The 22967-nt window shown below is 40.3% G+C and overlaps 1 protein-coding gene across 3 annotated transcripts in view; it reads right to left on the reverse strand.

Moving 5' to 3' along the window:
* DNAAF9 (dynein axonemal assembly factor 9) overlaps positions 1-22967 on the reverse strand; it is a 142521-nt gene that overhangs the window by 96190 nt on the left and 23364 nt on the right. For all 3 annotated transcript variants that reach the window (XR_008661222.1, XM_055300540.1, XM_055300531.1), the window contains exons 3-7: positions 20963-21082; positions 17395-17519; positions 16215-16311; positions 15087-15193; positions 9017-9094 (exon numbers count right to left, since the gene is read on the reverse strand). Coding sequence is in view for 2 of the 3 variants with exons in the window: in XM_055300540.1 (XP_055156515.1) it covers positions 9017-9094; positions 15087-15193; positions 16215-16311; positions 17395-17519; positions 20963-21082 (527 nt within the window). In the remaining variant the exon portion in view is untranslated. The remainder of the gene's footprint in view (positions 1-9016; positions 9095-15086; positions 15194-16214; positions 16312-17394; positions 17520-20962; positions 21083-22967) is intronic.

Raw genomic sequence — 22967 nt, forward strand, 5'->3', positions numbered from 1 at the left:
TTCAGCTCAGGGTGTGATCCCAGGATCCTGGGATTGAGTCCTGCACCAGGCTCCCCACAGGGAGCCTGCTTCTCCCTCTGCCTATGTCTCTGCCTCTCTCTGTGTGTCTCTCATGAATAAATAAAATCTTTAAAAAAATAAAAACAGACATGTAAGTAATATATATTCACTACAGAAAACTCAGAAAATATAGAACCAAAATCACTTAACATTTTAGAAAATATTCTATTTTTATAGATGTATTATATATGTTATGTGTACACACACACACATACAAATATGTGCATACTTGTAACTGGTAATCTATAATTACCTAGGTCAGACTGCCTTCCCATAACACCTCTGTGCCTTGGCACAGTTAACCAGACCTTCTGAGTTTGGGATCCTGACCTGCTGCTATCGGGTCCAATTAGTAACCCTGATCCAGGGTCCAAGACAGTCTGTGTGTTTTGGGGAATACACAAAAAAAAAGATGGAGCATTCTGTTCCAAAAAAATTCCCTGAGGGAGCTGGATGTGTGAGTACTAATTACAGAATAAAGTAGAATGAATCATTAAATACTGCTTTCAGCTCCATGCTATGAGTGAAATAAAAGATGCAATGAATTCTTATACTAAAAATAACTAGTTGGGCACCTGAGTGGCTCAGTGGTTGAGTGTCTGTCTTTGGCTCAGGTCGTCTCCTGGGGTCCTGGGATCCAGTCCCGCATTGGGCTCCATGCAGGGAGCCTGCTTCTCCCTCTGTCTATGTCTCTGCCTCTGTCTCTGCCCTCTGTCTCTCATGAATAAATAAATAAAAAAATAAAATAACTAGCATTATATATAAAATTTCCATTTAGATACACATACACACACACAGAGTCTTAAAATATCCTAACATCCTTGTATTTCTCTATGCCCACTTTATAAATGAGACTAAGGCACTGAAGAGTAAAGTGACCTGCCTAAGGATGGAATAATAAAGAGCAGCAGAAGCAGAATTATACCTAGTTAAGAGATACTCAGAGCGGTGTTTTTTCCACTAGACACACTATTCTCCAACTTTTCCCTTAAACAAATGGTGCACTTGTGGAAATAGATACTTGTGTATGTAGGTGGAACTGGTCAGTTGCATCTGATGATGAAGGGAAAGTTTATCTGCTCAGACCCTTTGAGGCCAAATCCAGAAGACAGGCCCAGATAGATATCAAGGTCAGATAAGCAGCAGAAGTCTGTAAACCCCAAGACCCATGCCACTGTGCCTTGGTTCTTGGCTGGTAGGGAAGGATACTGAACTTTAGACAGAACTCTTGGCCCTAAGCTGGTATCCTGCTCTCTGGTGGCTCAAAGTCCATATCCATGGCATCACTGGCAAGTTGATCTGGCTTAAGGACTAGGCAAGGGAAAGCAGCCACATTTGAACAGTTCCTCTCAATGTTCAAAAGGAGAGGATTCTGGGGGCGTTCTGTGTATTTCTGGGGCTTTCACATATATTCCTTCTCTATAGTTACAATGCTCATACCACCTCCTCTTCTGTCTGGAAAATCTCTGATCACCACACATGACTCCTTTGAAAAGCAATCTTGAGCAATTCCAGGAAGAGTTCTTTTCCTTGCCTTCTTTGTTCCACTGCAGTTACTAAACTGTAATGCTATTATTGGTCTAATAGCCCATTAAACAGTGTAAGTGGGGGGCAGGTCTACCTATTTCTGCAACTTTAGCATAAGCAATATCCAAGAAATAGCAGGGATCAAGGACTATGTATTTGTTTAATAAACCAACAAGCAGACTAGCCCGGGTGGCTCAGTGGTTTAGCGCCGCCTTCGGCCCAGGGCGTGATCCTGGAGAACTGGGATCAAGTCCCACATCAGGCTCCCTGCATGGAGCCTGCTTCTCCCTCGGCCTGTGTCTCTGCCTCTCTCTCTTTCTGTGTGTCTCTCATGAATAAATAAATAAAATCTTTAAAAACAAACAAACAAAACAACAAGCAGGGGGCCTTGGTGGCCCAGTTGGTTGAGCATCTGACTACTGATTTTGGCTCAGGTCATGATTTCAGGGTTGTGAGTTTGAGCTCTGTGTCAGGCTCCACGCTTAGCGTGAAGCCTGTTCAAGATTCTCTCCCTCTCCCTCTGCCCCCCACCTCCATTCATGCCCCCCCTCAATTAAATAAACAAACAAACAAGCAAGCAAAAACCCCCAAAGGCACTATACTGGCTAATAAGGGGAAAAATACTCAATTTCAATATTTAAAAGTATTTTAAAGAATTATATAATAAAAATGAGAAAATGAAAATAAAATAATATGATAAGACTACTACCTGGCGTTTCTAAGACACAGAAACACAAATTATTTTACAAAGACGGAAATAGGACCATTTACTTTTGCCACACATTTTGAACTTCTATATCAAATCCAATTCTAAAACATGATTTTATTTATTTTTAAAGATTTTATTTATGTAATTGAGAGAGAGCAAGAGAGCAAGCATGAGTGGGGGAAGGGCAGAGGGAGAAGCAGACTTGCCACTGAGTAGGGAGCCCAATGTGGGGCTTAATCCTGGGACTCCAGGACCATGACTTGAGCCAAAACCAGACATTAAACCAACTAAGCCACCCAGGTGCCCCCAAACATGATTTTAAATGACAGTATAATGGGCCACTGAATAGATTTACTTAATCAAATTCCTATTGTTGAACATTTACTTTGTCTTCAGTTTTTATTAATAATGCTTCACTGAACATCCTTATCCTTCACTGGCATCTTTAATTATTTTCTTGAGATAAATTACTAGGTTGAAATTGCTGGATAGGACGATGCCTGGGTGGCTCAGCGGTTGAGCATCTGCCTTTGGCTCAGAGTGTGATCCTGGGGGTCTGGGGATCGAGTCTCGCATCGGACTCCCTGCGAGGAGCCTGCTTCTCCCTCTATGTCTCTGCCTCTCTCTGTGTCTCTGATGAATAATTTTTTTTTAAATCTTAAAAAAAAAAAAAAAAGAAATTGCTGGATAGGGATACCAAGGCTTTACTCACTGAAGGCTTTACTCTTCTCTTTGGCCACTGGCAACTCTAGTCTCCCCCTTTAACAAATTTCTAGCATTTTAGTAGATGAAAAAGTAGCACCTCCTTGTAATTTTGTGTATCTGTGAGTACTAATGCAGTTCATCTATAAGGAATATCTCATGGAAAAAATAATAAAAGAAAAAATAAACATCTCAGAGGAGTCTGCACTCTCCCTCTGTGGGATCTGACCAGGAAGCATGGAACTGTAGGGTCTCTGGCCATCAAAGAGCAGCAGGTGATTGGCCAGTGGGAATTAAAGCCTAGATGTCAATTCTGGTTTAAGATTACAAGTCTTGACAAAGAGGAAATAGAAGAAAGCAGAAAAAGTATATGGCTGGTGGACAGAAAAGATGGTTTTAGAGAAGTCTGGAGGCTCTGAGACAGCTGAGAGAAGGGAGAAGAAAATAAGGCAGATTTTTAAAAAGCAAAAAGCAATATAGATATGAATTATTCCCTTTTCCATAATTTTTCTAGAGATACAAATAAAGACTAGAATTGCATTCTAAATACTTTTGGTTGTTGGATTCAAATTTTGTGAAGAACATTTGTAGATTTACCACAAGAGATCCCTGCACAAGTTTATGGTCATTTTTACACGTTTATAGTAATTTGTATCCCATGTAAGATTCAATGAGCTTCATGGATTTGTGGATTGATTTGATTTCATCAACTTGGAAAGTTCTTAGACATTACAATTCAGATTTCCTACAGCATTTTCTTTCTACTGGGACTTCAACTATATTATATCAGGTCATCTGACATTGTTTGGCAGATACCAGATGTTGTTTTACTCCCCTTGATCTTTTTCTCCTGGCCCTTCAGTTTAGAAACCCTCTGATCTTCAAGTTCACAGAACTTTTCTTCATTTGTATCTAGCCTGCTGTTAAGACAATCTAATATATTCTTTTTATTTTAGACACAGTATTTTTCATTTCTAACATCTCCATTTGTTTCTTTTTATAGTTTTCAGGTCTCTGCTGAAATTCTTTTTAGATTTTATTTATTTCACAGAGAGAGCACAAGCAGGGGGGACCAGCAGGCAAAGGGAGAGGGAGAAGCAGACTCCCTGCTGAGCAGGGAGCCTGATGAGGGCTCATGAGCTGAGCAGAAGTCAGATGCTTAACCCACTGAGCCACCCAGGTGCCCCTCTGCTGAAATTCTCTAGCATTTTTATTAGTTATTTTAAATTCTTCATTAGTTAATGTCACTATGTTTGTATTTCTCTTGACTGTTTTTCTTTTTTAAGACTTCATTTTTTTTAAAGATTTTATTTATTTATTCACGAAAGATACAGAGAGAGAGGCAGAGACACAGATAGAGGAGAAGCAGGCTCCCTGTGGGGAGCCTGATGTCAGACTCAATCCCCAGGCCCAGGATCACGCCCAAGGTGAAGGCAGATGCGTAACCACTGAGCCACCCAGGTGTTCCAAGACTTCATTTTTGAGTAATCTCTACACCCAATGTGGGGCTTGAACTCACAACACTGAGATCAAGAGCTGCATGCTCTACCAACTAAGCCAGCAAGGTGCCCCTTGACTGTTGAATGGACGGTTTGTTGATAATGAAATTTTCTTGCTTCGTATCTTATTTTTCTTATCATATACTAGACATTTTGTTATAAAAGTTTTTACTGAGAAACTGAAGTACATAATACCTCTGGAAAAGTTTACCCTTTCTTTTATCAGGCTATTAAAGTAGGAATCTAAGTAATTTTGATGTGTAACTGATCTGGGTCTGGGTCTTACTGCATTTGTACATCTGTTGATCATTAAATTGAATTTTGGGGGTAGGGTCTGAACTTCAGCAGACTTTGCTCATGGGAAGTCAGAAAAACCAGGGAAGGATCTGGCCTATAGCCCATGGTGATTACCACCATTGCTTCTTCAGCTAGAAGATGTCACTATTGGTTCAGGTGCAATTAAAAGTGTCTTTCTGAATGGTCCCTTTCAACTGAATCCAGAAATGCTTCCAATGTTCTAAAAAATACAGTTCTGTATGGTGAAAGAGAGTGGTCTAGTTTCATTCTTCTGCATGTGGATGTCCAATTTTCCCAGCACCATTTATTGAAGAGACTTTCTTCCAATGGATAGTCTTTCCACCTTTATCAAATATTAGTTGACCATAAAGTTGAGGGTCCACTTCTGGGTTCTCTATTCTGTTCCATTGATCTATGTGTCTGTTTTTGTGCCAGTACCACACTGTCTTGATGACCACAGCTTTGTAGTACAACCTGAAATCTGGCATTGTGATGCCCCCAGCTATGGTTTTCTTTTTTAAAATTCCCCTGGCTATTCGGAGTCTTTTCTGATTCCACACAGATCTTAAATTGTTCTAACTCTCTGAAGAAAGTCCATGGTATTTTGATAGGGATTGCATTAAACGTGTAAATTGCCCTGGGTAACATTGACATTTTCACAATATTAATTCTGCCAATCCACGAGCATGGAATATTTTTCCATCTCTTTGTGTCTTCCTCAATTTCTTTCAGAAGTGTTCTATAGTTTTTAGGGTATAGATCCTTTTTTTTTTTTAAAGATTTTATTTATTTATTCATAGAGACACACACAGAGAGAGGCAGAGATACAGGCAGAGGGAGAAGCAGGCTCCACGCAGAGAGCCTGACATGGGACTCGATCCAGGGTCTCCAGGATCATGCCCTGAGCTGCAGGCGGCGCTAAACCACTGTGCCACCGGGGCTGCCCTAGGGTATAGATCCTTTACCTCTTTGGTTAGGTTTATTCCTAGGTATCTTATGCTTTTGGGTGCAATTGTAAATGGGATTGACTCCTTAATTTCTCTTTCTTCAGTCTCACCACTCTCTTTCACCATACACAAAGATAAACTCAAAATGGATGAAAGATCTAAATGTGAGACAAGATTCCATCAAAATCCTAGAGGAGAACACAGGCAACACCCTTTTTGAACTCAGCCACAGTAACTTCTTGCAAGATACATCCACGAAGGCAAGAGAAATAAAAGCAAAAATGAACTATTGGGACTTCATCAAGATAAGAAGCTTTTGCACAGCAAAGGATACAGTCAACAAAACTAAAAGACAACCTACAGAATGGGAGAAGATATTTGCAAATGACATATCAGATAAAGGGCTAGTTTCCAAGATCTATAAAGAACTTATTAAACTCCACACCAAAGAAACAAACAATCCAATCATGAAATGGGCAAAAGACATGAAGAGAAATCTCACAGAGGAAGACATAGACATGGCCAACATGCACATGAGAAAATGCTCTGCATCACTTGCCATCAGGGAAATACAAATCAAAATCACAATGAGATACCACCTCATACCAGTGAGAATGGGGAAAATTAACAAGGCAGGAAACCACAAATGTTGGAGAGGATGGGGAGAAAAGGGAACCCTCTTACACTGTTGGTGGGAATGTGAACTGGTGCAGCCACTCTGGAAAACTGTGTGGAGGTTCCTCAAAGAGTTAAAAATAGACCTGCCCTATGACCCAGCAATTGCACTGTTTGGGATTTACCCCAAAGATACAGATGCAATGAAACGCCAGGACACCTGCACCCCGATGTTTTTTTTTTTTTTTTAATTTATTTATTTATTTATTTATGATAGTCACACAGAGAGAGAGAGAGGCAGAGACACAGGCAGAGGGAGAAGCAGGCTCCATGCACCGGGAGCCCGATGTGGGATTCGATCCCGGGTCTCCAGGATCGCGCCCTGGGCCAAAGGCAGGCGCCAAACCGCTGCGCCACCCAGGGATCCCCACCCCGATGTTTATAGCAGCAATGGCCACAATAGCCAAACTGTGGAAGAAGCCTCGGTGTCCATCGAAAGATGAATGGATAAAGAAGATGTGGTCTATGTATACAATGGAATATTACTCAGCCATTAGAAATCACAAATACTCACCATTTCCTTCAACGTGGTTAGAACTGGAGGGTATTATGCTGAGTGAAGTAAGTCAATAGAAGGACAAACAGTATATGTTCTCATTCATTTGGGGAACATAAATAATAGTGAAAGGGAATAGAAGGGAAGGGAGAAGAAATGCGTGGGAAATATCAGAAAGGGAGACAGAACATAAAGACTCCTAACTAACTCTGGGAAATGAACTAGGGGTGGTGGAAGGGGAGGAGGGCGGGGGCTGGGGGTGAATGGGTTTTGGGCACTGGGGGGGGGGCACTTGACAGGATGAGCACTGGGTGTTATTCTGTATGTTGGTAAATTGAACACCAATAAAAAATAGATTTATTAAAAAAAATACAGTCTGTGTTTAGCCTCCATGTGTGATCTATAGCATCCTCACATTCAGAGCACCGCATGCGAGTGGGGTATGGGTCTCAGACACTTCTAGAAACTCCTAAACTACTTTTCTTCTTTCTTTGTGGTTAAATTTTATATTTTTGCATTCTTATAAATTTTTACATTTTCACTTTTTTCCATAATTAGGCTAACCATGGATTAATGATGATGATGATTAGGTCTTTTCCAAGTACAAAAAGTTCAGTTTTATTATTCTTTTATATTCCTATTTAATTAGAAATGTTTAAACAGAGGGGCGTCTGGGTGGCTTAGTGGTTGACCATCTGCCTTTGGCCCAGGTTGTGATCCTAGGATCCTGGGATGGAGTCCCACATCAGGCTCCCCATAGTGAGCCTCCTTCTTCCTCTGCCTATGTCTCTGTCTCTCTGTGTCTCTCCTGAATAAATAAATAAAATCTTTTAAAAAAATGTTTAAACAGAATGGATATTCAATTTTATCAAATGCCTTTTAGGCATCTATAGAGTCATCACAAATGTTTCTAAGGAGAAAAATTGGTATAGTGATTTACATTAATAGATTTCTTGATACTAAATTAAATAGTACACCCTTATTAAGTTGTACTTCATCAGAGAATATTCTAACATGATACTGGATTCTAGTTGCTAATATTTTACTTAAAATACAGGCGTTAACACTGACAAGTGAGACTGGGCTATAGTTGTTATTTTTGTTACTTTTGTTAGGTTTTAATAAAACTAAATTTTTTTTTAAAGATTTTATTTATTCATGAGAGAGAGAGAGAGAGAGGCAGGGAGGGGCAGAGACAAAAAGGCAGAGGAAGAAGCAGGCTCTATGCAGGGAGCCCGATGTGGGACTTGATCCCGGGATTCCAGGATCACGCCCTGAGCCAAAGGCAGACTTACTCAACTCCTGAGCCACCCAAGCATCCTTTAATATAATAATTTAATTAAAAGGCTACACACTGTTATTTTTCCATGCATGTCTAGCCATGGCCACTGAGAGACACCAATGAGCTGCCTAATCACAGCACCTGTTCCTATAGCCTCAGCTTTATCTATTGCTCCTCACTGCAAATTGCTCCACCCAACTTCATGTTTTCTTCCAAGTCCAGACATTAATGCCCGACCCTCTAATTCAGGAGTCAGCAAGTTATGGCTTGTGGGCAGGCCACATATATTTTTTTTTTCAGGTCACATATTTTTGCAAATAAAGTTTCCTTGGAACAGAGACACACCCATTCATTTAAGCATTGTCCATGGTTGCTCTCAGGCTACAATGACACTGCTAGTAGCTCTAACATAGTTCTAACAGGATGAAAGCACACAAAGCCTATGTTTGCCAACCTCTGCTCTAATTCTTGATTCTTTTAAGCCAAACCCCATCTTTTTCATCTTTTTGTTTCAGGGAAAGTGTACAAAAAGATACCCTCTGTGTTGTTTTTCTGAAGTCCACCCCAACTGAAAGAATGTCTTTAAGTGGAAATGTAAACCCTGGTAGGCAGCCTTGGTCTCGCCTCAGGTGAGATTTCCTCAGAGCAAAAGAGGCAATATCACTTTTCCAGGTCCCCTTGTATCCCCAAGTAGTTCGAGATAACAATCAGGGAAGAAACTGTGCAAACAAAAATATATCTTGCATTTTCAAGTTAAATACTGTTAGTGGATAACTGAAGTGGCTCTAATATTTAGAAGTTAAATACAATTTGGCTCCTTACTTCTGAAAGCAAATTCTCCAGAGACATAGGATCCATCTTGCTGTAGACATTCCATAGACTCAAACTCACATCCTGCAACTGCAACATAAGGGCAAAAACATTGAAATAAAAGAGTCAATATCATTAAGACAATCAGAACTATCATAAATGACTATCTTGGTGAAAACTCAGTGATTAATAAATCAAATTTTTGTCAATTATATTAGAACCAATACATATTAAGATGCTGTCCCATTCGAGGAAGCTATCTTTACAGAAACTTTGGTACATCTTTTGAATACCACTCTGAGGACTCTACTCAGTGCCCTTTGAACTGTGTGTTTTTCCAGTCCAACTGGTGGGAACAGATACTGTTCCTAGCCCTGAACATGCATCAGGCATTCTTCTTGACTACTTTTCATCAGATTTTTTTTAACTGCCCTGGGTAGTTAACCTGACACATGAATCAGCATTGATACTCTGTTGAATACTTGGGATGGGTACAGGGTGGGGGAATCTTGGCAGATCTTTGGAGTTCTCTCTCTGGGCACTTTTCTTTTTAGTACTCTAGTTGCCTTACTCTCATCTGACTCTCCACTGCATCTTCTCAACTTAGGAAATACACTGGGTACACCCTCCCTGTGTCATAGGCCTGGAAATTTTCTTAAAGTAGTAAGCTAGTGCAATCATAGAGGTGACCTTGTCTATTTCTATCTCTCAAGGAATAACTATTTTTCATTGTTTGATGTCTAGTGTCTTGAAAACCACTGCTTCACATATTCTGTTTTTTGTTTGTTCTTTTGGTTAGGTTGAGTTCTCTCTTGGGAACAAGAGAAATCTGGTTCCTATTGTCTTATGTAAGTGACTTACTTTTCTCTTTCTGGAAGCTTTTTGTGATATTCTTTTATCCTTAGTTTCAAAAAAGGCACAGGCAGGCTTAAGGCTTTTTCCTTCCCATTTATATTTGTTCAGTCATTTAATTTAAAAATTTTAATTCTTTATCACTGAAAACGTTTATTCTTTTTTAAAAATTTCCTTCTTTCTGATATCTCTGCTCTATCTTTCTGCAACTATTATTTGTTGGATATGAAACTTCTTGGATTGGTTCTCTATGTCTTCTAACTTTTTACTTCTATTTTCTAACTCCTTCAATTTTTAATTTTACATTTTTAGAGAATTTCCTAACTTTACCTCCTCGCCCCTCTATTAATTTTTATCAATCATAATTTCCCAGAGCTCTTATTTTTCTTTATATTAATCTTTTACAACATAACACTTGTTCCATGGTCACCAAATCTTGTCTGGATATACTAATGAGAGTTTTATGTCTTAAATTTTGCTCTATTTTAATTACTTTTGGGTCTTATTCAATTGGTCTTTTTCTTCTTCTTTTTTAATCTTGTTCTTTTCCTTTTAAGTTATAGGTATTTAGGGGATCCCTGGGTGGCGCAGCGGTTTGGCGCCTGCCTTTGGCCCAGGGCCCGATCCTGGAGACCCGGGATCGAATCCCACGTCGGGCTCCTGGTGCATGAAGCCTGCTTCTCCCTCTGCCTGTGTCTCTGCCTCTCTCTCTCTCTCTCTGTGTGTGTGACTATCATAAATAAATAAAAATTAAAAAAAAATTAAAAAAAAAGTTATAGGTATTTATTTATTTACATATTTTAGATTATTTATTTATTTATTTATTTATTTATTTATTTGACCAACAGAGGGAAACACAAGCAAGGAGAATGGGAGAGGGACAAGCAGACTCCCCACCAAGCAGGGAGCCCAACACAGGGCTCAATCCCAGGACCCTGGGATCATGACCCAAGGAGAAGGCAGACACTCAACTGACTGAGACACCTAGGTGCCCCCAAGTTATAGGTATATAATCAAATGTCTGGTGATCTTTGGTTGCCTGGGTTTACTTCCAAATGGAAAGGCTAACTGGAAGCTTTATGCTCTCAGCAGAGTTTGTCAACTACTAGAAAGTGTTTTAGGGAGAGCAGATAGGGAGAAGACAGTTATTCAGGAGCCCTACTCCCTTATATTCTAAATTCCGAAAGACTGAATGAATATATTTGACCTCTTTGTTTTCTGGAACAGCTTTTTAAGCATCAACAGATTTTTTTAAAAATACTTTATTTATTAATTCATGAAAGACACACACAGAGAGAGGCAAAGACATAAGCAGCAAGAGAAGCAGGCTCCACACAGGGAGCCCATGTGGGACTCCATCCTGGGACTCCCAGAATCACGCCCTGGGCCGAAGGCAGGTACTCAACCACTGAGTCACCCAGGTGTCCCTGGATTTGATTTTTTGACAGTGCTGAATCTAATTTCTAATTTTAAATGCAAACTTTGATTTTACTAGTAATTTTGAGACTTATAATAGTTTCTATGTCATCCTTCTCCCTTTTTCTGTGTGCTCTACCTACTGTATCTCATTTCTCTTTTTACAAACTCCATTCTTAAAAGGTACAAAAGAGGTATTTTTCTCATTTTTTAATTCCATTTCCTGGAGAAAATCTTTTTAAAAAGCATGCTGACCTATCTCTGCATCTAATATGCTATGGTTTCTTGCTTGCATTTTGTTGAATCTTTTCATAAGTTTTACTCTACTTTTCAATATGAAGATCTTCTGTTTGTCCATAAAAGGGTAAACGAATGTCCGCTCTATAGTTACTCTCATTATTCAGAAGTTTGCTATTAGAATTCTCTCCCTGGAGAGCTGGTTGATACAAATTTCCATTACTAGGTCACAGTTTCAGCAGCTGGAGAGTTGAAGAAGAGGAAGCTGGAGGCAGGGAAAGCCCTATCAGAGGAACTTCCCTGTGCTGTTTCCAGGAAGAGTTCTCTATACTTATAATTCAGTTTGGCCCAGCCTAAATGCCAAGTAAATCTTATGTGGATATGGCTTCCTTTCTCATGCTGGCATGCAGTACAGTACATCTGAGACAAAACATCCTCTGGGTTAATGACCTCTTTAAAATTCTTAAAAGAATTTTTAAAAATTAAGCTTTAAGTGTCTGTAGTTCTCCTTCTCTTGGCCTTCATTAAGGCTCCAGAGTCTTTCTGACACAGGCAGTTATCAGGCCTTAGGTGTGTGACCCAGAGTGGAATACCGCTCCATATCCTATAGGCTGGTAAGGAAGGGAACCAAGGTAGGGGAGAATGAGAGAAAAACAAAAGGAAAGTATTTGAGAGAATGACAATTAGCAGCTACAAAGAAAGGCAGGATCTAGAGAAAGTGATCTTGAGAGAAGACTTATAGTAGCCTCACTATATGACCTGCGCAGTTTCCTCCTCACTGTCCATTCTACCCCATTAAAACACCACCCTACAGGAAAGATCTGCATTATCTATTATCTTTTTTATTTTTAAGATTTATTTATTTATTCATTCATTCATTCATTCATTCATTGACAGACATAGAGAGAGAGAGGCAGAGACACAAGCAGAGGGAGAAGCAGGCTCCATGCCAGAAGCCCGACGCGGAACTCGATCCCAAGACTCTAGGATCACGCCCTGGGCCAAAGGCAAGCGCTAAACCACTAAGCCACCCAGGGATCCCCTGAATTATCTTTTAAATTTTTTTTGGAAGAGGATTTTACTGGGGTGCCTGGCTAGCTCAGTCTACGTAGAGCGTGAGATTCTTGACCACAGGGTCATGAGTTCAAGGCCCATGCTGGCCATGGAACCTACTTAAAGAAAGGAAGGGCATTTTCCTCCTTTTGGATATGTCTATATAGTGTAATGCACCTTAAGGCAGGAGCCAGAAGGCCTGCCCCATTTGGTTTGCATTAACCCTGCAGCCTCCTAGTGTACTACTTTTTTTTTTTTTTATAAGTAGGCTCCACACCCAGCATAGAATCCAGTGTAAAGGGCAGCCCCAGTGGCGCAGCGGTTTAGCGCCACCTGCAGCCCAGGGCATGATCCTGGAGTCCCGGGATCGAGTCCCACGTCGGGCTCTCTGCATGGAGCCTGCTTCTCCCTCTGCCTGTGTCTCTGCCTCTCTCTCTCTCTCTCTCTGCATATCTATGAATAAATAAATAAAATCTTAAAAAAAGAATCCAGTGTAGAGCCCAATGCAAGGCTTGAACTCAAGACCCTGAGATCAAGACCTGACCTGTGATCAACAATCGGACATTTAACTGAGCCACCTAGCCACCTCATGTCCCTACTCTTCTAAATTAAAGAGCATAGAGGGGGGCCTGGGTGGCTCAGTTGGCTGACTCTTGATTTTGGCTCAGGTTGTGATCTCATGGTAGTGAGAGCAAATGGTGGCAGGCTCCATGCTTAGCAGGGAGTCTACTTCCTTCCCTCTCCCATTGCCCCTCCTCCCACCCGTGCTTGCTTGCTCTCTCTCTCTCAAATAAATACATCTCAAAAAATAAAATTAAATAAATAAATAAGAGAGCTTTACTTCCTAGCAGAGGCAGCTCCCATAGCTTTGCTGAAGTTCTGCTACTTATAGTCAATGTGAGAATACTATAGTTTGGAGCAAGAAACGTAGAGTCCAACTGGTGTACTTCTCTTCAACCCTACATCCTATGTTCTTTCCACATTACAGGATGTGGAAATCCTGTAATGTGGAAATCAAACAAGAATTCACTCAACTGATAGGGACAACGCTACTTCTTGGAAGGAAGGGTAGTAATTAGGCCTGGGTCATACCTCCAAAGGTCCCACCTACTTTATGCCTAATAGTATGTGCCCATTTTGAGTATGTCAATGCTCACTTCTTGTTTTTGTGCCGGGGGCAGGTCATCTCACTGGGAGACACCTATAGTGACGAGGCTAACCTATGAGGCCATCCTCCTTAATATGCACTCTGGGTGGCCTCCTCCTAGACTCAATCATTAATTCAGTTAACAAAGATCTATGCGTCATCTCCTAGATGGAAGGATTAGTGAAATAAGATACAGTTCTTTTTTTTTTTTTTTTTAAAGATTTTACTTATTTATTCATGAGAGACACACAGAGAGAGGCAGAGACACAGGCAGAGGGAGACGCAGGCTCTATGCAGGGAGCCTGACATGGGACTCGATCCTGGGTCTCCAGGATCAGGCTCTGGGCTGAAGACAGCGCTAAACTGCTGAGCCACCCAGGCTGCCTGAAATAAGACACAGTTCTTGACACAAAAGATAACCTTTTTTTTTTTTTTTTAAGATTTTATTTATTTATGAGAGACATAGAGAGAGAGGGAGAAGCAGGCCCCATTCAGAGAGCCTGACACGGGACTTGATCCTGGGTCTCACCCTGGGCCGAAGGTGGCACTAAACCGCTGAGCCATCGGGCTGCCCAAAAGATAACCCTTTTATTCCTCTAGTATGCTGTACTTATCCAAAATTCTGCACTGTCCTTTTCATTGCTCTTGAACAGTTCTTCAATTATATGAATTTCTGAGATACGAACAGCAATGAAAAAACTGTTTTTGTTCTCAAGGAGCTTCCAATCCAGAGGCCAAGAGTGGTGGGTACATGAGCAGGGGTGTGTGAAAATGTGTTATATAGGACAAAAAAAGGGACACCTGGATGGCTCAGTGGTTGAGCACCTGCCTTCAGCTCAGAGCATGATCCTGGAGTGCTGGAATGAAGTACCACATCAGGCTCCCCACAGGGAGCCTGCTTCTCCCTCGGCCTGATCTCTGCCTCTGTGTCTCTCATGAATAAATAAATAAAATCTTAAAAAAAAAAAAAACAGGACAAAAAAAGCTGCAAGAGGAATCAGCCTACAGTGCTACAGGAGTACACAGAAAAACAGTGGATTCAGAATGGGGAAAAGACAGAAAAGAGGACTGGGAGAAACTCCTAAAAGAAAGGACACAGGAGTTTAGTTTTAGGACTAGCTTTGCATAGCATCTATTTTCCATTTCAGGTTCTTTTTTTTTTTTTTTTTTTTTTTGCGGCGGCGAGCGCGGACCAGCGGGGCTCCCGGCTGCAGCGCCTCCGTCAGCCTCCATTTCAGGTTCTTTAACTTGCTCCATACTCTTGAGAGACCACTGCTAGTTTTTCAGTGTTATAATGATCACACTCACATTGTAGGGGCCTGTCATAAAGACAGCAAATGGCAGACAAAAGTCAGGCATACTGCTTTTCATACATACCTCGTATTTCATGGTAAAAAATCCATCCCCTCCAATGCCCTCAAGTGCAAAGGCTTGTACAATTGGCCATTTCTCTACTACAAACATATCAAATATCTGCAAATGACCTACAGGAATCAAATAAAACAACATGTATCAAATACCATCCTGGATGTAACAGTCTACACCTGATCTAATGTGGTTAGGCATCATATCTCACAAGTTCAGCAACAGCCATATTTAGCAAAATAAAACAGATAAAGTGGTTAGATATTAAAACTAGAAATATAAAATGAAAGCCAAAGAAAATTCAAACCATAACAAGTTACATAAATGCAGATTTCTCTATAGTATATATTCACATTCTGGCTTCCTAAGTAAGTTAGTAAATAAATAGTGGTCTATTACATCTGACTTGCATCACTTAGTGGATATAATTATTAACAGACCCAAACTTGGCTCTTCCCCCTTAAGAAACATAGCCAATCAATTTCCTCAAGGGAAAAGTACCCAATCAAAAATTTTCCTTTCTTAGAGCAATAGCTCCAGTGCATAAAGTTTTTTTTTTTTAATTTTTTTTTTTAATTTTTGATAGAGAGAGAGAGAGAGAGAGAGAGATGCACCAGGAGCCCGACATGGGATTCGATCCGGGATCTCCAGGATCACGCGCTGGGCCAAAGGCAAGCGCCAAACCGCTGCGCCACCCAGGGATCCCAAAGTTTTTTTTTTAAATAAGATATAAGCACCACTAAACTTGTTGATTTTTTCCTTTATTTTTACACATCATTTTCGAGCCTTACTGTCAGCATATTTTTAATAGCTACCGGAATTACTATTTCTTATTAACAACAGGCTCCACAGCTATACTCTACTTATAGTTAAGTGGCACAGCTAGATGGCAACTATGGTAAATCCCTTATCAGTTCTTGTATCTGACTAGATGGCCTGCTGTGTTGTTATAGAAATTTCAGTTATGAGTACCAGCTTGCACAAAAAAATCCCCAAATTTCATTCTGCTTGATTCTCTGCCTTTAGTGAAAATAGATCAATGCATTTCCCAGCTGAATGCTTCCAATGGAAGGAGAAGTAGAAACACTGGATTCATACATCTAAGCAAGGTTCTGATACAGCTTGCTGTCAGATACTTACCTTGGGAGCTGTAAGGAATGCCAATTCTACTACAGTCTCGAACCATGTCCACAAAGCTGGCAATTTTAAATTCTTCTGCAGCTTCCTCATCTTCATACTGAAGAAGGAAATTGAGAGGAAAACAGGCTCTGAGGAGATATCATGCAAAACCCCCTACTTTCTTGGTATTTTATCAGAGTTCTCTCAAATGACATTTATAGAGGACTGCACCTAAGAGGGTGTTTCCAAAGCCAAATTTTTGTGTTTGCTGGTCAGAAACACTTGTCATTCCTTTGTCTTAACACCATGCATAAAAATCACTCAAAATGGATGAGATACCTATATGCAAGATAGAAAACTTGCTTCAAAAATTCCCCAAAAGCTCATATGGAAAGAAGGGTTCTTCCCAAGTTGTTCAAAGGTCAACTGTACATCAGTATCTTTTATGATTTTTATTTTTTTGTTAGATTATAAGTCTGTTGTGTTATTTTAGTGATTGCTTAGGATTTATAATAAATATCTTTAACTTAAAAAAAAGAAGTAAAGGTTTTTGATCCATATTAGGTCACCATTTCCATGAAATCCTAAATCTCAAGTTCCGATTGCCAGCCAAATTCTTCAAAAGAGCCCAAAAGGAAACAAATACCAAAAAAATCCAAACAGAACTGTTACAAAAGCTTATCAAGGGCAGCCCGGGTGGCTCAGCGGTTTAGCGCCGCCTACAGCCTGGGGCGTGATCCTGGAGACCCGGATCGAGTCCCACGTCGGGCTCCCTGCATGGAGCCTGCTTCTCCCTCTGCCTTTGTCTCTGACTCTCTCTCTCTCCTCTCTGTGTATTCTCATGAATAAATAAATAAAATCTTAAAAAAAAAAAGCTTATCAAACTCTCCTGATGCAATCCATGGCACTAGTCCCCCTAAGAGAATGGGTGCAGGCTGGTGATAAACAAGCAGGACAGGAAGCTAGGGTGACAAGCCTATGACTAGGTCCCAATTTGAAGAGTCCCTTTGTCTATCAAGCATACAATTCATCTATAAAGTAGCCTCATAACGAATTATAAAAAGTTCCACGGGAACAACTTTTTTTGTGTAATGATATCCTGCAATTTGATTTTTTTAAGAGGCCTCCTGTTCCAGATCTATACTTTCCTGAAAGAGTATCCTTAGTGCCTCTAAGTGCCTATTCTATCTTTTCTCCTTACCTCATTTTCGGTCATGCAATGGAAATGCAGATTTCTCCAATGTGCCACATAGGGTATGAGATAGCGATAGTTTACAGGATTACAATACAGATGGACACTATCTGATTTAATCAATATAATTACATCTGTAAGGAAAACACAATTAAATCACAACACTGTCAAAGGCATTTCCTTTACACATTTTCTACTCACATAACTAATAATACCACTAAAATTATTTCAGAGACATGGAACAAAGCTCTAAACTGAAAGTTCTTTAACTAGGCAACTTGCCTCACAGTGACTTGTGGAACACTCACATGTGGGGAGCAAGGATTTTCTAGTTCCCATGAAATGCTCCCACTACTGTGACTCTCTGGTTATGACAATGGAGGCACAGAATAAGTCAAAAGAACAGCCTTTGGGGTGTTCTGCTTTTGCAAAGTTGAACACTGTCAAATCTGTGGTACCAGACTTAGCTGTGCACTTTGCTACACAGATAATACCAAATGGAAGCTTGATAGCCTAAAGCCACTGAGGCGGGAAATATCATCAAATATGGCCAGTGGTGGTTCTTCTGCAGACATCAATGTCTAAATCTCCTGGCTGTCGGTTCAAGGCAATCATGGGCCTGACAACATCACTGTTCAGCTCTGGGAAGGGTTACTGTGTAAGGGGTGAACTCTGTACACAGGAAAGGCTGAGAGGAAGGAAGTAGAGGCCAAGTGGATAAAGCTTCTATAAATAGATTAGCAGCTTACAGACTTAAGGAATAACCACGGATATTGGTGGGTCAAATAAATAAAACAATCCCAAGGGTGCAAATAAACCTAAATAAGTTAATAGAAGAGCCATGAAATGGGGCAGGAATATTAAAGCAGTTTTAAGATTGAGAAAGAAAGCAGTCATAATTCTAGAAGAAAAGCAGAGCTCCATTGCATGGCTCCTCAGAAACCAGAGCAATATGAGGCATCTCTCTAATAAGATGATGCTAGGGAAGTTGCTGGAGGAGGTGGCTGGAAGTAAGCAAAGCGTGGAGGCAAGGAGCATCTGAAACAGCAGGGTTAGGGCAATGCCAACACAGTAACAGCCATATTATACAAATGTCTGACAGCCCATATTCTACAAAAACCTAAGTCTGATGAATATGGACTGCAGCTGACCACACCACTGGGTGGCCTCTTAAAATAAAACTCCATGATGCTCACTTTTGATTTTTCAAAAATCATTCTGTGTCTCACACCCAGTTAGACGCAGGTGTCCAGGGAACACAGTCTGGAGTAGCATATTCACTGCTGACTCTCAGTTAAGCACTAGAATCAAAAGGGGGCAAGGGATGGGACACAGGTCACCTCTTATCCTGTTGGTCTTCATATAGGCCTTCTAAGAACCTCGCCCTGAATCACTTGTAGACTGTCTGCTGAGGAATGAGAGTTTGAAGTCACCTGGAGAGCCTGAGGGGGTTTCCTGCATAGACTGTGTTCTACACTAATGTGTAACACTTCACAAGGAATTAGGATCCAGTAAAAGAAATAGTGCAACAATTACTAAAATTAAGCCTTCTCAGAATCTCATAGGACTCTGATATCATTGCTCTGAACTAAATTAACAGAGTAAAAGATGAAAGTGTAAGAAAATTGGATGAATATGTAAACTATTTTTAAAGCTTTTTAAAAAATAAATCCTTCATGTAGGCTTCTTTTCCTCTCATATAGAGATCACAATGTAAACGCATAAAGCCAGTGATCTCAGCTTGCCAACTACTTGGATTTAAAAAATGAATTTACTAATTCATTTTCAATTCATTAATGATTAATTCAGTCAAAGAAAATACTCATTTCATAAGCAACCATTGTGCCACGTGGCAGAATAAAGACAATGATAAACAAAAAGCACACCTTTGAGGATTTAAACTATTTCCTTAATTTCAGTACTACAATATCCTTAGCAATTTTGGCTGCAGTGAAATATGTGGCTGGTATAAGCATCTGTCTTTCTGTATTTCTAAATGGCTGCCAAGATGAATTCTTTTTTTTTTTTTTTTTTTTTTTAAGTAGGCTCCATGCAGGGCCGGAACTCAGGACCATGAGATGAAGACCTGAGCTGAGATCAAGAGACACTTAACTGACTGAGCCACCCAGGCACTCCAAGATGAACTTTTTCTAAACCAGCACATGTTGTCAGCATAAAGCAGCATTTTTAAAAATCAAAATCTAGGGGATCCCTGGGTGGCTCAGTGGTTTGGCACCTGCCTTTGGCCCAGGGCATGATCCTAGAGTCCCAGGATCTAGTCCCACGTCAGGCTCCCTGCATGGAGCCTGCTTCTCCCTCTGCCTGTGTTTCTGCCTCTCTCTGTGTGTCTCTCATGAATAAATAAATAAAATCTTTTAAAAAAATCAAAATCTCAAATTGAAAGAATTTTTTTAAAAAGATTTTATTTATTTATTCATGAGAGATACACACAGAGAGGCAGAGACACAGGCAGGGGGAGAAGCAAGCTCCCTGTAGGGAGCCCAATGCGGGGACTTGATCCTGGGACCCTGGGATCACACCCTGAGCCAAAGGCAGCCGCTCAACCATTAAGTCACCCAGGCGTCCCTGAAAGGGAAAAAAATTTAATGGAAGTTATAATTGCAGCCTGCTTTTTCTGAACTTCCTAGTAAAAAGGAAATCTTTAATCAATTAGGATAAACATTGTTAAGGATTTTACCACAGAAGAATTTTCATACACATTAGACCAGGGTTCCTTAACCTTAGAACTACTGACAGTTTAAACCAGATCATTCTTTGTTGGGGGAGGGGAGGGGAGCGCTGTCCTGTGCACTGTAGATGTTTAGTAGCTACTCTGTCCGGTTTTGACAATCAAAAATGTCTTCAGATATTGCCAAATGTCCATTGGGGAATAAAACTGCCCCTACTTTAAAACCATTGCACAATATCCACTGCAAGATTACTCCAATGTCAATATTCAATATCATATGTTTGCTTTCATGTACTCCCCAGCTGCTTCACAAGAGCTGACTGTCTCTTGTCCAGTCTGATTTGTCTATTCCTGTGTCTCCTGATCCATCTGGCAGACAAGTCATGATGCTAAGTACGTGATATCAGAGACAGCTCCTGGGCATCAGCCCACAACAGCATCTACACAGGGAGAGTGTCTCAGAGCTGAAGAAAGGGAATGTAAGCAGAAAGCCTCCATTGTAATCATGGGCATCCTCATGAATTAAAGTCACACAGAAAACAATTCCCAAAGACAGAGCAGGACAAAGAGCCTTTGTTCCTAAGCTGAAAATTCACATGAAGTCTCCCTTGTAGGAGTAGCCTGGAGGCTCATCCTTTACTCACAACTGAATGTGCTTTCACAGGACAACAGCATATAATGTGAACCTCCCCAACAAGTAAAGGCAGTGGGCAATTCAGAGGAAAACTGGTCTATCTTGCCAAGAAGATATAAAGTCAAACTGATGCACACTTTTTCCCCTAAAGCTGCTTTACCCACTAAACATATTCTGAAAACTACTTGTCACTAGTCTTGTATCAACCAGCAGGTTACTAACAGAAGTGTACTACATATACTATATATACTTACCATCTAGAACTTCTTCAGAAAACCCTGTTTTCTCAAAATCACTTGTATTCTGATTGTACAAACCAAACAGAAGATAATTCGCCAGCTCTCTGCAGCCTTCATTGTACCTGCTATCAATTCCTGCAAAGCAAAGAAGGCTCTGATCAGCTATACTATGGGACACAAATGAATCCTAATGATTTGCCCCTGCTTACCAAACCCTGATGATTAAGGCAGAAGCTCACATCAGTTTTATCCAGAAACCAAATTAAGCAACTCTGTGAAAGAAGCATCAAGTACTCTTACTTGGACTTCAAGATCTATATAGTTTAGACAGTTAAATAGCATACATTATTGAAGTTATTAATTTCTAAAATGCAATTTTTGAGTATAGAAAGCAGAAAACATGGTCCAGGTGCTGGCATGGAATATTTTTCAGATGGAATAGGTATATGGGATAAAAAATATTCACTTCTCAAAGACAGCTTTACTAAAACATGAAAGATAAGTAAAAGCAGATTAAGGTGGCTTGAAAAGTACTCAAAGAAGTGAAAAAGAGGACAAATGACACCCATCATTTCACAAATATTTATCAGGCTCAAGGCCCAGAACTGTGTTGGATGCTGGAGTGTGTGGTAAACATGCCTGCAAATGGCCCCCATGAACCTTACAATCTAGTTGGGGTGAGGTCAAAGACAAAGAAATTAAACAATACTGCTTCCACTTCTACCTATCAATGGCATGGGCATATGTACTACCTGGTTCCTGAGTATCTATGAAAGCCCAGAGCTATGACTCTCGGCAAACAGAACGTGTCACAGGCAGGTGGTAGGTAGCTGTCTACATGAGGCTGAGGAAGGAGTTAGAGCAGAAAGAGCTCCAAGAATAGAAATATGGCTGGAAACTGGGAAAGAGGACCATTAATGGTAGCTCAGACAAGTGAAAAATAAAAAGTAATGGTCACTTAGACCACAGGGGTCCAGGGTGGCAAGGAATTCTAATATAAGAGAACTCCCTTCTCAGTTGAGATCAAAGCAGCACAGCCTTGTTCTACCCCATTCAGTGCTTCAGTGAAGGGAGGGGTGAAAAAGAATCAAAAGCCAGAATGGACTCGCTTATCCAAGTTCCAAAGTTTAGAAGGCCACAGAGTTAAAAATAAATAGTAGACTGGGTAGACCTAGCCTCAGCATGTCCACTTCTAATAGTTCCAGCCACATAAATTGCAGACATGAAAAAGACTGACCATGTAAACTTAAAGGCAAAAGAAACTATATGTAGGCACCATGCTTTAGCTGACAAAGTTGTTTCTCATAGGGGTCCTAGGGGTTAATAATTCTGATATGGATATATATGTCTATTGGAATTCAGTAAACTGACAGTAGATGATGGCTGCCAATTTTTTTACTGGTGAAGTAGTTTATAGATATTCAAAAGGGGGAAGCTAGAATAATCTATCTGGTAATTGGGTAGGCTTGAGATATTAATATTAATTCATGTTTAACTTAATATAGATACAGATGACTCATAGCATTTACAGGTAATGTACACATAAGTATTTTGTTATTTTTGTCAGCTACCCTATGGCCTAAAAGCAATGACATCCCAGTAGTAACAAGAATGTATCCAATGCCCAGATCCTGGCTTCTAATATCATTCTCCAATAGAAGGAACCCCAGCACTCCTTAGAGAAATGCTGATTCTAGGACTGGAACAGAAATACACAAAATAAGCCTAGAGGATCTTACAGTGCCAAAAAGTACAGAAGTACTAAACAAACAAAACTTTGGTGGGGGGGCATATTTCAAATGGAGGTACACAAAATCAGCTGATATAACAGCTTAAGTAATGAACAGGTGCTTTTATTCATAGGTAAATTCATGGCAAAGACAGCCTCCACTCTTCTGAGAGTTGGAGCTGGAGAGAGAATCCAATGAGTGTTGTTTAAACATCTGAAACCTCTGGCAGGAATTCCAGGTCCACCACAACTATGTTTTTAAGGAGACCCACTAACCTCTGGGCTGAGTAG

Source organism: Nyctereutes procyonoides, unplaced genomic scaffold (genome assembly GCF_905146905.1).
Source record: "Nyctereutes procyonoides isolate TBG_1078 unplaced genomic scaffold, NYPRO_anot_genome, whole genome shotgun sequence".
NCBI lineage: Eukaryota > Metazoa > Chordata > Mammalia > Carnivora > Canidae > Nyctereutes > Nyctereutes procyonoides.